The sequence below is a fragment of the Bactrocera dorsalis genome, chromosome 4, assembly GCF_023373825.1.
Source record: "Bactrocera dorsalis isolate Fly_Bdor chromosome 4, ASM2337382v1, whole genome shotgun sequence".
NCBI classification, from domain to species: Eukaryota; Metazoa; Arthropoda; class Insecta; order Diptera; family Tephritidae; genus Bactrocera; species Bactrocera dorsalis.
In genome coordinates, this window is record NC_064306.1 from 73,366,506 (window position 1) to 73,381,730 (window position 15,225).

General features: G+C 38.5%; 1 protein-coding gene across 5 annotated transcripts in view; it reads right to left on the minus strand.

Moving 5' to 3' along the window:
* LOC105228220 (broad-complex core protein isoforms 1/2/3/4/5) overlaps positions 1–15,225 on the minus strand; it is a 114,929-nt gene that overhangs the window by 2,067 nt on the left and 97,637 nt on the right. For 3 of the 5 annotated variants that reach the window (XM_049456669.1, XM_011207936.4, XM_029551108.2), the window contains one exon: positions 6,634–9,972. The exons of 1 other annotated variant lie outside the window; for it this stretch is intronic. In XM_049456669.1, coding sequence (XP_049312626.1) covers positions 9,230–9,972 — 743 coding nt within the window. In that variant the 3' untranslated portion in view covers positions 6,634–9,229. Of the gene's footprint in view, positions 1–441; positions 6,408–6,633; positions 9,973–15,225 lie in introns of those variants that run through there. One more of the 5 variants, XM_049456668.1, reaches the window with a different exon arrangement.

The following is a 15,225-nucleotide window of genomic DNA, read 5'->3' on the forward strand; positions in this document are numbered from 1 at the left end:
AAAGATTTGATTGCTTCTAGCAATGCCAAAATGGGCGAGTAAGAACGCACAGAAGAGAATGAGTCTATATTTGAGGCTTTTGAATGCTTTGTGCAGATATTAAACCTGATCAATAAGCAATGATCTGTGTTTTAGCAAATTTCTCAGTTTTATTTTAAGCTCTCTTAATCTTTGTATTTTGACTTGTTTTCATCTTAAACGCTCCCTCCTCCCTACTTTGCTGCTTTGTAGAATTTCTCAACCTCACTCTTTAAATAAAGCTTCGGGATCACAATGAAAACACATTGCAATTTGAGGCATACCGATTCACAATTTCGAAACTGAAAGCAGCAATGCGCTCATTGGTCCTCACAGATAAAACGATTCTGTTTTCATAATAAGCACTAACTTCGGGCTGTCACTGTTTATGGCTAAGAGTACTATATTTCTATTGCGGTAACCTTCATTTAGTTTATTTTATTGGAGCTATGGTTATTATAGGTTCTTAGTTATTGTTATGACTTAGGAGAGTCTTGCGGCAATCACTTAAAAACCAGTACTGTCCACTTTGCTCTTTTCATATTTTATCGGCTTATTGGCTCTTCCTTTCTATGGTCTATGGTCTATGGACTATGGACTATGGTCTATGGCTTATGTCTATGGTTATGTTTGTATTCTAAGAACATGTAGCTCGGAGTTGTACACACATAATTCACTTAGGAAAACAATAAGAGACACGACATTCTATTTTTTTGTTTCGATTACAGTTGTTATGTTTTTATTGTAAGAATTCAATATTTCCATAATGCTATATAGTATGCAGTAGTAATTGTAGTAGTAGTAGTAGCTTGATGTTTGTATGAGTAGTTTATTGGAGATGGGCAGGTGGACTTGGGGTGCTGTGAGAGTGTATGGAGACCTTATAGTATGCAAGTGTTTGTGCGGGTGTGGGTGTGAGTGTGAAGGGAGTTGGGTTTGGGTGATTTGGGATGTGAAGGACGCAGACAGGATTTTTGTAGGTATGTGTTTGTATATATGAATATTTGTATGTTTCTATGGCGGTTGGCTGATGCTTCTGATGGATTTGTCTTATAGCTATTTGGTTTTTGTATGCGTACCACATGTGGTGGCGTGGTACTTTATGTTTCGTTCATATATTATTTGTTTCAATCTCCTACAGTGGCTCACGTTTGCGTTGTAGTATGTGTAAAATTAACGTTAAAGGACACAAGTTGAGAAACGTTGAACGTACAAGTGTATAGTATATGTATGTATGTAATTATGTATCTATGTATGTTGGTATTGGTTTGTATATAAATTTGTTTATAAACGACATTTAATAATAAAAAAATCATATTAACAAACGAACATTATTTCTCTTGCTTTTAATTACAATAAGCATTTAAAGTATTTACAATAATATTACTCTTACATACATTACTTACATGTGTATGAACTATAAACTTTATTTTGCTTTTTTGCTTTTGTCACGCTCTGGAGACTTTTGTGTACAAGTTTTAGGTTTAGCTTTTTATCATATACATATTCATCATATATACATATATATATGCATATATATATCTTCGTTTCATTACATACACTTTTTTTACAAGTTTTATAAAATTCTATTTGCTATTTAATGGATATTATATATCGTTCTCATACACTTTTCTCATTTACAAAATCAGAGTCTTGCCTTTCCTACTGCTACATATGCACAAACGCATAATGATTATACTCGTATGTATGTATTTATGTATGTATGTAAAGCATATTATATAAAACATTAATTTTCTAAACTATATTTATTAGTGAATTTAATTCGTAAGTGTGTTAGTAAAGCACTTTAGTTCAAACTAAGTATATACGCATATCTAATGAGAAATGCTGAAATAAAGTTAACGGTACCCCATAAATAGGTATGCGTGCGGATCGAAACACTTCCTCGCATATCGTATGTGGACTTTTCTGTTGTCAACTATATAAAACCTAATGTGTGTGTGTGTGTGTAAATATAAACGAGAAATACCGTATATAAAGCATAAAAAAGTTTTGAACTCCTCACAGCGTTGCCGTTCAGGCCAGTGCCGTGATAAAGGTGGTAAATCAAAGGTAATAATAAAAAACTAAATTTAGTAAAAATAAAAAAAATATATTTGATTTTGTGTAAATAATAAAATTTGGTATCAAATTGTTACAATAAAACAGACTTTCACCTCCAAGAATATGCCTAGTATTTTTTTCCTAAAATTTAGTACGAAAATTAAATATAAAATCCCATTTTTTCTACAATTCAATTTGCTTACTTAATACATGGATATTTACTTGATTTCGAGTTCGACTAAAGTTTCAAGTAAATTTTCATAAAATTCTCAATTTTGCACACTTTGTTTTGCTTCTAAAATGTACTTCCAAAATATGGTAAATATCAAATATTATTTACGAGCGATTTCTTTTTATTATTTCGCTCAAAACATACAATTTCATAAACAAAATAAAAAAATTTTTGTGAAATCATTTTTGGTTTTTAAATTTTACTTCTTTCGAAATGCCAATTCTCAGTCTTCTTTAAATGAAATGAAAATTATTAGATTACTTTCTTCATTTTCTCGAATTTCTATAGCTAAGCGCAAAAATTTTGATTCAATATAAGCATGTGTATGTGTGTCACACACACTCCACACGCCCTTCATGCCAATAAATCACGAATCACAATTTTAATCATAAATTTCACAATACCGATAGAGTTGTATACATACATATACCAAAAAAGTGTATGTATATCAATTTGCCCAAGAGCAGAAAAAAATAATAATTTTTGCACGAGATTTAAATCTGTTTTTTATAATTGCCTAAATCTATCAGTTCTTGCTTCTGCTGACACGAAACTCCCTTACCCCAAGAGTAAAAATTTTTTTATCGACAACCACTACTCTGCCATCGGTGTTGATAAATTAAAATTTCTTAGTCAATTCAAAACTATTGAGTTCCGTCAAAAAAAAAAACGAAACAAGTGACGAAGAAGGCCCATGTGATTTAATGATTTCGCCATGAATTGTAAAATTGTAAAAAAATATTTGTTTTAATACTCCAATTTTTCGAAAACGTCTCCAAGAACAAAAAAAAAATAAAATTTATACACAGTTATGTACATATGTATGCGTGTACATACCATCTAATTATCGCCTATATACAAAGGTGTAGTTCTACTCCTTTACTTCTTTCTATAACTATGTGTGTGTGTGTGTGTGGGTGTGTAAATATGTACGAGTGCCTACCGTACAGCAGATGCCCTCCCTACCTATCCTTAGCCTAATTAGTTTAAAACTTCGAAAATCCTATGCTCTGCATGTGAATCTTGAATATTCCGCATAGCCACACACATATGCGTCGTTGCATGTGTATATATACAGTTGTGTGTGTGTGTGTGTATTGGTTGTAGGTAAACGCTTAAATGTTATTGGCTATATGAAGAATTTTATAAGTGTATGTGTGTGTACATATAGTTTTAACATTTGCCCTCACATACATGTATGCACAGGCATGTACGTATGTATTTGTAATGTTAAGGAGATGCCAAACTATTACAAGTCATATTCCTATACATTTGCAGTTACAGTTGTTGTTGTTGTACCGAAATGAGTCCATCGAAAAGTTCGCATTCCAATTGCGTATATATGTATGTAAGTTTGTATATACAAAGGTATGTGGGTGGTGCTTAGTGCAGCCGCCGTTGGGCTGACACACTGACGCCCTCGTGGGTCGTGCTGGTTAACTGGTACAGACCATACTTAATAACTATTTGCTTCCTTTTGTTCCCCTTTCACACACATTAATTAGTACATCAATATATATACATATAAAGTTATATATGTATGTATGTATGTATATATAACGAGAAAACATAGTAGTAACACTAAATAAATTTGTATTGTCAACAAATAAAAATTGCACATCTCATTATTATCATTCTACCTACATATGTATGTGTGTATGTTTTAGTGTTTCTGTGTGGGTGTGTGTGTGTATGTTGCTAGTTGTTGCTGTTTATGTCATTGTATTAAAGTAGTTTGCTTTGGGTTCGAATTCGAAGCACATGCCTTTGTGTGTGTGTGTCCAACTGCTCTGAGAAACCCCAAAACTGTGCGCCAACGATATGTTCCATAATCGAAATCAGAATTCGAAATTATAATAAAATTGCTCTAACAGTCTTCAATCTTCGCCCAACCCCTGATATTCACACAGTTTTGTATTTGTTTGTTTCATGAAGTTACGCGGTATAAAAGAGCAGAGAGGGACTTCTAAAGGTCACGTCCCACCTTTATGAATACCTAATGTCCGCTTAGTCCTTATCAGAGTGTGTGTGCAGGAATCCGTACCTTCGGAATCTGAACCAAACCGTTATCTCTATGCTTAAATTAAATGAATGTGTATATGTCCACAGTGCATTCGCTTACATATAAGAGTCCTTGATGTTGTACATCGAAAAATTATATCTTAATATTTTGTTCATAAACTCAAAAAAGAGATGTAAAAAATCACAGTTTTGCATTCTTGCTTTTTTCAATTCAGTTGTTTTAGTTAATTCCGTTATCAATGTTTTTTGCATGTTTCTGAGTTTTTTTTGTTCCGTTATTTTTTTCATATTAAAATCTTTAGCTCGTTTCACTGTGGGAGGGTCGGTCGGTCTCTCACTGCGCTTCGAACTTTTTAGTTGGAGCCTCAGCTCAATTTTCACTTTTTTGGTAACTTTTTTTTTGAGTTTTGCTTTTATTGCTCATTTTTCTTTCGATCATTTGATCGGTACGGTCGGTTTAGTTGGTTGTCAGTAATAGGTTTAGTTTCCGTAGAACAATTTGATCTACTGCTTTGAGGCGCTGCTTAGTGCTCTAACAGATTAATTCGCTCATAATGGTCCGCTCCTCGGTCTACACCTCCACTGCCGTCGCTGCTCCTGCCAGCTCCGCCGTAATGATCCATCTGTGTTAGGTCTACGGTTGGCGGCAGTTGATGACCATACTGTAAATCAACCATTGATGTAACTGGCATTGGGCCTTGCCCCATGGCGGACAACGGACTCATGCTTGCAGACAGCGAGGGTGGTGGTGGCGGCTGTGGAGCGTTCAGAGCAACATGGAAGAGCTGCTGCAGCAGATGATGTTGATCTTATAAGAAATCCATGCAGGGCTTCACCATATTGGGTGAGGACTGTTGCTGGCCACCATGCGAGAGCTGCACTCCGGGTCCGGCGCTGCCTCCTCCTGCCACCGCTGCTGCGCCTACTATTGGCGAAAGTAATAACTCGGCTGCTGCGGCAGCGGCCGCTGCTGCTGCTGCCACTGCGTTGCCGTTACCACCCCCTCCGACACTATTATTGGCAACTGCTGCGGCACTCAGCGAGCTGAGCGACTGATGCAGTCGGCTGCTAGGACTTCCGCTCACACCGCCGCCCACCGCGCTGTGGTGAAAGTAGGAGTGGTGGTTCTTTTGACGGCGATGATAGATGCTCTTGTGGTTGTTGAGACTATTCAACGTGCGAAAGACTTTATGGCATAAATTGCAAACGGCATTGTTGAGCGGCTGCAAATGTTGTTGTTCCTTGTGCCGCTTCAGCGTCAACTTTGTGCTGAGCAATTTGCCGCATACGTCGCAGCGGTGGCAAGCGTTCAGTGGCAGCGGTAGGAGCAGGCGACTGCTTCCGCCCACCATATCGCCGCCACGCGTCGATGAGAGTATGCCTGCGGCAGATCCGCCAGAACCGCGACCGGTGGGCGAGGGTGAGAGCGAGGAGCGTCGGTGGTGTAGTAGATGGTGATGGTCCAGAGGCGAACCGGTGCGCGACAAGTGATGGTGGTGGTGCGAGGACGCGCTTAGTTCGTGATGTGCGTGTAGATGGTGTGATGGCAACATGCCTAGTGGCAGCTGTTGATGGCCAAAATGCGGATGCTGGTGGGAGTGATGCGGTGAAGGTGGTTTCATGTGCTGTGGTGCTGGCAATGGCGGTGGTGTGGACGCAATCACATCTGACGGGGAGGATGCCGTCGAGAGGTGGGATTGTGTGTGATGTGGCTGCTCACTGGCCGGTCGCTTCGGCATTCGGTGGATTGGCGAGTGCGGGCTGCAGTCGGTGTTCGAACGGTCTGAGTCTCGGTCACCGCGCAAATGCTGGGGAAGCAATTGCTGTTGGTGGTGCGGAGATGATGCTTCCTGTTGTTGGTGGTGATGATGAAGGTGTTGGTGGTGTTGTTGCTGCTGATGATGGTGGTGGTGGAACTGATGAGCGGAGCTTGTGGTGGCTGTGGTTGTGGTAGTGGTGGTGGTGGTGGAATGGTGGAGATGTTCATGTTGCAGTTTTTGGTTGCTACTACTACTTGTATTGGGACTGCCACCGGGTATTATAACGCCGCCAAGCAGGTTGGTGCTTCCACCTATATGACATATAGGAAGAGAAGAAAAAAGAGACAATAGTGACTTTGTTTGCTTGCTATCAGTTTTCGATTTTTTTTTGTTTTTAGTTATTTTCTTGTATGTTTGTTTTGTTTTGCTTTTAGTATTCTGTTCTGTTCGATTGTTCTGCTTTTATGTTTAGTTTGTTTATCAGGTTGTTGTTCGCGGTGGAGAACCGTTCTGTCTGTCTGTAGTGTCTCGTGTTCGTTATTTTTGTTTCGGTGTTGTGTAATTTACGAGGTTTTCGCGTGAGTGATTAGTGTCTACTTTCTGTGAATGTCTTGGTACACTAACAAATCCAGGCTCAAAAATGTATCATAATTTTTTCTTGGTAAATCAATCTTCGTGAAATTTTAATTAAAATTTCGGTCGCATGATTTTTATGCTTGTTGCTGTTCCTGTTGAAAGGAAATTTATCATATTCAGAGATGCAGTTCGTGTTTTCTTTGACGACGACAAACAAAACAAACCGATGTATGACTAAATCGTTGATTGGTTTTCAGCATTCGCTCGCTCAGGTGAATATACCGTAACCAGGACTCGGCACACTATGCATGCAAACGAAGCGCAGCATCAACCGAGGAGCGAACCGTTGGGAAGATCACTCCACAGTCACAAGCTGCGCTTGGTCCTCATGCATTGATTGTGCGTTGGTCGCTATCTGGCGGTGGACTGCCGAGTCCTAATGCCATTGGAACCAATTGCTATAACTGTGTTGATCAGTTTTTCGTTCTTTCTTTTATTTCGTTGCATTGCAGCGCGTGTTGGAATTTCGAAATAAAAAACGTAAGTCAAACAAAAAGTGTTTGAGTCGGCGTTGGAAATCATCGAAGACGCTGTTAGCGTCTGAATTTTGCATTGTGTTTTTCACTCGATACTTTTCAGTGAAGTAAGTTAATAATTTTTGAAATTTTGAAACATTTTTGGCCTGATTGATTTGTAGTTTTTGTTTTCTGCGATATTTGTTTTTATTTTTCTCATAATACTTTTCTCTTTTTTAAGCTTTTATTGTTATTTGTCACTAGTGTCTCTTTTGATGCTTCTTTTTCCTTTATATTTTTTGGTACAACTTAGTTTTTTTTCCTCTTTTTTTGTAAAGGTTAAGGGGAGCTCACCAACCTGTGACCCCCAGCCGACCGGTTGACCCGGCGGCAGGGCGGCTGGATGGCGAATGAGGGTGTGGTAGTAACAGTTGTTGTAGTAGTAGTAGTAACAGCAGTAGAAGGCACTTGGGTCTAGGGATGTGGTGGGGTTTGGGGTGAGGTGCAGGGTAGGGCGATGAAGTAGTTGACAATTTTCGGGTTTCACTTAAAATTGCTAGTAATTTTGTATTTCGATTTTCAGATTTTAAATAAATTTCAATTCTTAAATTTAAAAATGAATTTTCAAATAAAAAAAAATAAAAAATGTTTTTTTACTTTTAAACCAATTATTCTCTTTGATGTATGTTTTGATAGCTCGTTTGTGTTAGATGATAATGAGAAATGTGTTTCGATTTGATTGCAAACTGAACTGGGATTGCTTAGCGGCCCTCGGCGAGAAAGGCTGCTTGGCAGATCTGTATACCAATTGGTTCCAACACGACCACACACGATTGTGATAGCGAAGACACACATACTCCCATATTATATACCAATACATACATATGCAAATGCTAAATACGCTCGGATGCGACTTGGATGGACTCTTTGTGTGCTTTCAACATACCTGTTACATACAATGTACTTGCAACATCCATAATTATAGTTGTGGTTTATAGTGGTTTTCAAGCAGTTTCAAAATATTTAATTTTAGTATTTTAAGTTGATATTCAAAACATGTGGTAACATTCTAAGTTAGCTAGTAATGGTATGTACGTATGTATGATTTTAAACAAAACTCTTTATTTGCTAATTAATACTAGATTAACAATAGGTTAATGTATATGTATGTATATGTATATGTATATAAATATATTTATTAGTATACGATTTTATTAAAAACGAACACAACTGAAGTAAAAAGTATCTCGATCGCTTAAATCGCTTAAAGTGCCTAAGCCTAGTCGAATATAAAATAGTCAATGACAAACATATATTGTATAAAGTATTTACATGTTATGGTTATACCGTTTATTTGCATCTACATTCGTAGTACATCCCTTTCACTTCGTAGATCGATCGGTCGGTCGGTCGGTCGGCCTTTGTATGTGATTTTTGTGGACGTGCATTATACATACTTAAGTTTTCCATTAAATCTATGATTTCTATTTTTGCTTTTTACTTTTTGCTTTTCTTTTCAATGTACAAAATTCATAGCAAATAGGCGGATTAAAAATATCTAAGGCGTTTCTTCTGTTGTAAGTTTGAGAACATTAAAGCCATTTCAGGGTACGCACCTTTGTTTACAATTATCAAAATAATGCGCGCTTCTTGTTGGTAAGGGATCTTGCCCCGCGAGACGTCTTGCTTACTACGACTACATATATTTTAATATTTCTTCGTCTACAGCTTCACTTCACTTCTTGTTTACTATTTATCCTGTCGAACACACCCCACTGCAGCATACGAGTATGCCGCATGTGTCTGAATACGTGGAGGTATGTATATAATATTTAGTTCCGGTCGCGTCTGCGCCTGAACGTGTTCTAATTCTACTTATTCACTTATTTAACATAGGCTAAATATTAACGAGCACCTGAAAACATAACAATTTCACCACACCTGCTTCTAACATCTACAACATGAGGCGCTGGTGGCAGGCACCCGCCTTTAGCGTTCGCTTAAAAATTTATATTGGTCAGGTAGTCAAAGTACATGAAACCCTATGAGGATGAGCGATGGTTGACCGGTGCATAGTAGGAGTTGTGCATCACGGCCACGCTGGCTAAGCCCGGTGACTGGGCCATATCAGCGCCGCCGATGGTCTCCTGCTTCGGCTGTTTCAGGTTGCGATGGTAGATGCTCTTGTGATTGCGTAGACTGTTCAACGAGCTGTAGACACGCTTGCAGATGTTGCAGACGGGTTCTTTGGTCGGACGCATGTGCACGTTCTGTATGTGGCGCTTGAGGCGGGTCAGCGATGACAGATTCTTGTTGCACGGATCGCAGCGAAATTCGTCTGCGCCGCCACCGCCGCCGCCTCCGACGCCCGAAGTGTTCAGACTACCGGCGGAGGTGTTGGCAGCCGCGCTGCTGGACGCTGCCGCCATGTTTGCCATAGCGGCAGCTGCAGCGGCGGCGACAAACATTTGCGACTGCTGGACGGCGCTGGTTGCGTTGCTAAGGCCGCCGTTGCCGTTGTTGCAACCGTTGCCGGGATTGCTCCCAGAGTTCTGACCGTGTTGATGCTGCTGCTGGTGCTGGTGGTGGTGGTGGTGATGATGGTGCTGGTGCTGGGAATTGGCCTGCATGAGCGCGGCGGGCAAGAGGTTGGATGTATTGTTGCTCGAGGTGCTGCCGCTGGCACTGTTGTTGCTGCAATTGGCGCCACCGCTGCCATTGCCATTGTTCGAGACACTGCAGTTGGCGGTGAATGTAGTGAGGTTAAGGCCACAGATACTTGAGGCTGCTGGCCGTTCGGAGGGGGGGTTATCGCAATTAAGTGGGCGAGCATTTGCATTTGGTTCGGTGTAGCGATGGTCGGCATAGTTGTTGGTGATTTTACAGTTGAGCATGTTGTTGTAGTAAATAGATTTGTGGCATAGGTTTGTTGTAGAAGTGGAATTTGCCGTCAGTTGACCTGACGACAATGTGGAAGAAAGTCATAAAACGTTGGATTAGCCCAAAAGACAACAGTCAGTTCAGCGAGTTAGGTATTAACGATTGGAAGAATAAACTAATGGTAACAGTAACGGTAACGGTAACTACGAATAATCTTTGACAAATTTAGAAGAAAACGAATGGAATTTCGACTGAGAATCAAACGATTCTCTATGAAAATTTCTCTCTTATTTTCGCTTTGAGTTTGCTCTTCTCTTTTGAGTTTTGCTTTTACAGGTAGTTGATTCAGGGCATTACGCAAGCCACCGCCGTTACGGCTACGAAATTTAACTTTGGATTTATTTATTTATTTTAAATTCTTTTGAGAATTCTACATTCTAATTTATAAAGACTAATGTTGTATTTGCTTGTAAGCTATGAAATGCTGTGCTGTGCCGACCACTATGTAAAGGTGGACAAATTTATTTCTTCTTTGATTGTTTGCATTCCTTAACTCGAGCCTACGGGGAGTGGGTGACAGGAAGGGGTGTGCAAATTTGTTGCAGTTCACGCTTATCGAGTGTCAACTGTACTTCGAACTTAATTTCACTTGAATATGTTTTTTCGAGCTCGTAGCTATTTCAATTGTATTGAGTCGAGGCCATATTTATATTTTACATGAAATCCGTTTTGAAATTTCACCGTTACTAAATTTTACGCTCTCGTGTAAATCAGATCTTTAATCAGACTCTCATTTTCAGTTTCATATTATATTTTGCATTTGTGCTTAACTCATTGGCTGGTGCAATTTAAGAGTAGGGGTGGAATTTTATTTTTTTCCTCAATTTTTGTTAATAAGTGGTATTTTGTGTAGCGTGTGTATGTGTTCAACACCATCACCATTGTGTGTGTAGTGGAGTTTGGATTGGGCAACTGGTGGCAATCGCCTTAGGTTACTTCTTCAAATAGATACGTGTCGGTAGCATGGCTTTGGCAATGCTTCATAGTTCTTGCGATTCAACGGGAAACATAAATTAATTAAAATTGTTCAAAACCACTTGGGATTTGGCGGGGCGATTGAGTTGAAACTATTTTGTTTTCAGTTAAATTTAGTTTGCATAGTTCTCCTTTCGAATCGTGTGTGTTTATTTAATCTTTTTTAATTTGGGTTGAGTGGGAATGCGGGTGTTTGTGGGGTCTGGGGCTAGGGGCAGGAAGTTGGGTGCTTTCGATTTACGACTTCAAATTAGCTACTTATTTTACATTACAATTTACAAACATGAAGCTGATATGAATATTATGCAGTCCTAAGAATTACAGTTTTTGTTCCAAGAAAAAATTACCAATAAATACCGAATATGATTTCGAATACCAAAAGTAGAATGTTGACGCATCAAAGCACGTCCAACATTTGGCTACCAAATTATTTCGTTTTCAATTCCACTGCCGATTGACTATTCGGCGGCGCGATCAATTTCTTGTCGAATTTGTTAGTGTACGTTCAGCTTTGGCGTACAGTGTGAGTAGAACATTCGCGAAGTTCGGTTGTTCTACTTATGTTGTTGTTGGTTATTTTTGACATTATTTGTGGTTTTGCCTCGTTTTAGTGTAAACTTAAAATTGTCCTCCTACCAAAGTGTCCATAAATCAATTAATACTGATATTGTTGCGCTTGATTTTCGGTACTTAATAGTGTGTGTTTGTTTTTAATATAATAATAGTTGTTGTTGTAAGCCTTACATAACTAGCCAATACAGAATATAAAAGGATAAGACATAACTTAAGACATAATAATTTGTGTGGAAGTAAAGTTCGGAAATTTGGAAAAGATTGCGATTGCGCAACTCGCGCTCGGCGTTGGACGAGTGAACACACCCTAAGGGATTTTATTTCGTCAGAGATACCGAAAATTTATACGTGCTTTTGACGCTCGGTCTGTGTCAAAGAGACTCCTCGCTTTCAAAACTGAATTCCGAGTCGAGTTGGACCGTGTGAGTCCGTCTGTCTGTGTTTCGGTGATTAGGCTTAAAATTTTTACAGTTAAATCTTGCGTTACTCTGAATTGATTCCCATGCAAATTTTTTTAAAATAGATTGATGCTGATTTTGCCCGATTTTGTTTGTTTTCTTTGTTGTTGCGTTTACTTGAACAATTTTGTGAGTTTGTTTTTGTGATTTTCGCTTAAATTTAACCGTTTGGTGTGTACAATAGCTTCCAATTCGAAACGGAAATACTTAATGATAACTTAAAATTTAATTTTTACAATTTTGTCGTGGAAATTTCGAAACTTAAATCTACAGAAAATATATATCTCTTAACTCCACCAATCATATCTGTATGTATGCGTGTGTATGTAATTATGTAATTTTCCATAGCTTAAATAATATGTACTTTGTTTGTGTATGCTGCTGTCACTAAACATAAACTTCCATAGAATGGACTATGTATGTGTGTGGGTGTTTCTATTTCTTTGCCTGAGTGTCTTGATAAGAAGTAAATGCTTTGTTTTTGTACTTCATAATCTCGGCTTCATGATTAGTCATCCAATTAAGCGCAACATGTGATTAGTAAAGTAGTGTGGCACATGACTTTCCTATTAATTTGCTGTTAGTTGTTTGTTATTGTTGTTATTATTGTTGTAGTGGTTAGTTTGGAGCTTAAAGCAAGCGTTCGGTGTGATGTGTGGGAATGTTGGAAACGCATTCACAGGTGGTGTGGTTAATTGTGTGTGTGCTTGTGTGAGTGGTAAAGAGTGGGTGCGTGAGTGGGTTAGTGAATTGGTATGGACCCTGAGAGCGTGTGTTAGTAAAGAGCAAGTGTGAGTGCGTGTGAACGTGGATCTTCGAGGGGTTGCACTTGCAACAGCAAGTGTTGCATAATTTAGTTTATTGTTTTTGTTTTTGTTTTTGCGTTAACTGCACTTATTGCTGCGAAGCAGTTATTTTAATATTGTATATAGCTGTATATGCTTATGTATGTGTGTTCGTGTTTGTGGGGCTGTGTGGTTAATAACATTTATTTGGTTTGTTCTCGTTCACCGCCGGGGGGTTAACGGTTTTGAGCAAGGAAATTTGCATCGACTAATATTTTCGAGTGCCAATTGTTTGGGGGCGGTTTGGGGCGTCGATGGGGTGGAAGTGCGAGGTTAGCTGGTCCTTTACTCTAACACGCTTGCTTCAGTTTACAGCCAATCTTTATAACTTTGCAAAAAATTCATTTAATTTAATAAAAAAAATTATATAACAAAAAAATTACATAATTTTGTGCCTGCCTTTGTTTTTGTTGTTTTTATATGCGGTGCTCACTCTTGTATTCGTACGAAAATAAGTGCGCGCCGTCTTGCACACATTAGGGTGGTTCATACGACCTGTTCGAGTGTTCGCCATACACACACGTGCGTATGTATGCATGTTTGTAAGTATTTCCTATACATATGTACGCATTTATTTACCATATATAACATATATTGCACAAGAACAGTTAATGTCTTTAAGTTAGTTATTAGGGAGCGGGATGTTACCATCAAATTGCAACACTGAATTAAATCACAACGTAAATTTGTATGAGCGGTGATTGTAAGCAAACAAAAAAAAGAAAAAACGGAAAATATTGAATATTAAAAAGATGTATGAAACGCAAAAGGCGATTACTGTACAACAAAGCTGTTTGTGTTAATGGGAAGTGCGGCTTCTTATGGCCCGCACCTTCCCTCCTCATTTCACAGCAGTTTTAATTAAACAAACAAAACATTTAGAATAACAAGTATATATTTTTGGACATAACCTAAGGGTTAATAAACGTTCAGTATTGCATTTGTAATAATTTCGAAATCAAAATGCGTTCGCTCTGCCGACACATAGTTTTCTATAGCAATTATATACTGATTAAAACACACATACATGACGTAAAATTTCCATTGTAAATAGTTAAAAGTGTGTGGTTGTATGTGTGTGTGTGTGAAATTCAAAGCAAAATGGTAACAATTATCACACTTATTTGAAACGAAAATTGAAACACACTTGACTCATGGCTTCAAAGCAACGCTTTTCAGTTCAAACATCGACAAATAAAAAGGAGTTTACTTAAATCAAAAGTTCTCTAATTAATTTGGCGCCTTGTTGTTGGCCGGCTCAATTCATACGAACAAATATTTATGTATGTAAATCTAGTGGAGTACAAAATAGGCGGAATACGTGTAATGTTGCGAAACTAAACATTCAAAACAATATATATGTGTGTGTGTGTGTATGCGTGTGCGCATGTTTGTACAGAACACAAAAGTATGCAATTACAGTTAGTAAAAAATTGGTAACATAACGAAAACATAGACAACGAAAAATGTCGAAAATATCACAAATATATTTATATTTACTCTTAGGCACGTACGAATATGAATGAGTAAGTAAGAGGAGAAAATTTTCATTTCTTTATATTGCCATAAAATACGAATACAAAATTAGCACACAAAAACAAATATCACGGAAAATATATATTTGGGCTTTTCACTCAACACCGTTGCTGTCGCTCTTGTGCGGAGCAGCCTTGCTAAGCAAATGTTTCCGCTTTGGAAGCGCGCGAACTTCGAACACTTGCTGACTTTTCGATATTTTCTTTGCGAATTTCATACTCTGTTTATATTGATATTTCTATTGCTCGCGCGTAGCCTACAAACGTTGGCGTTGATGGTCGCGAACCGCGTGTTATGCAAGGGCAATGCGTTAATACTTCTTGTGAACGGAATGCAACGAGGACGGCTCATTATTTAAGTCTCGTGAAGACTGTTTTTACACTTTTTAAACCTTACAGTAAAATGACCATGGAGACGACTCGTGTGAATGTGTATGAATGAGCGAAGAAGGGAAGTGGAAGCAGAGGCGTTTGAGCACCAACGAGAACAACCCAACACACAACACTTAACGAGAAACCAGCAACACACACGTACATGTGTGCAGCTTTGGAGTCGCTAGTGTGCGTAAGTGCTTGTGTGTGTGCGTGTTGGTTTCTAAATAAACTACAAATGAACTTGAATAAATTCGCCGAAAGTGTGAAACTTGTTGCGCGGCAGTTATTATGCGTTGCCACAGCTTAATTAGTCGTTAAAACGCCTGTGTATATGCAA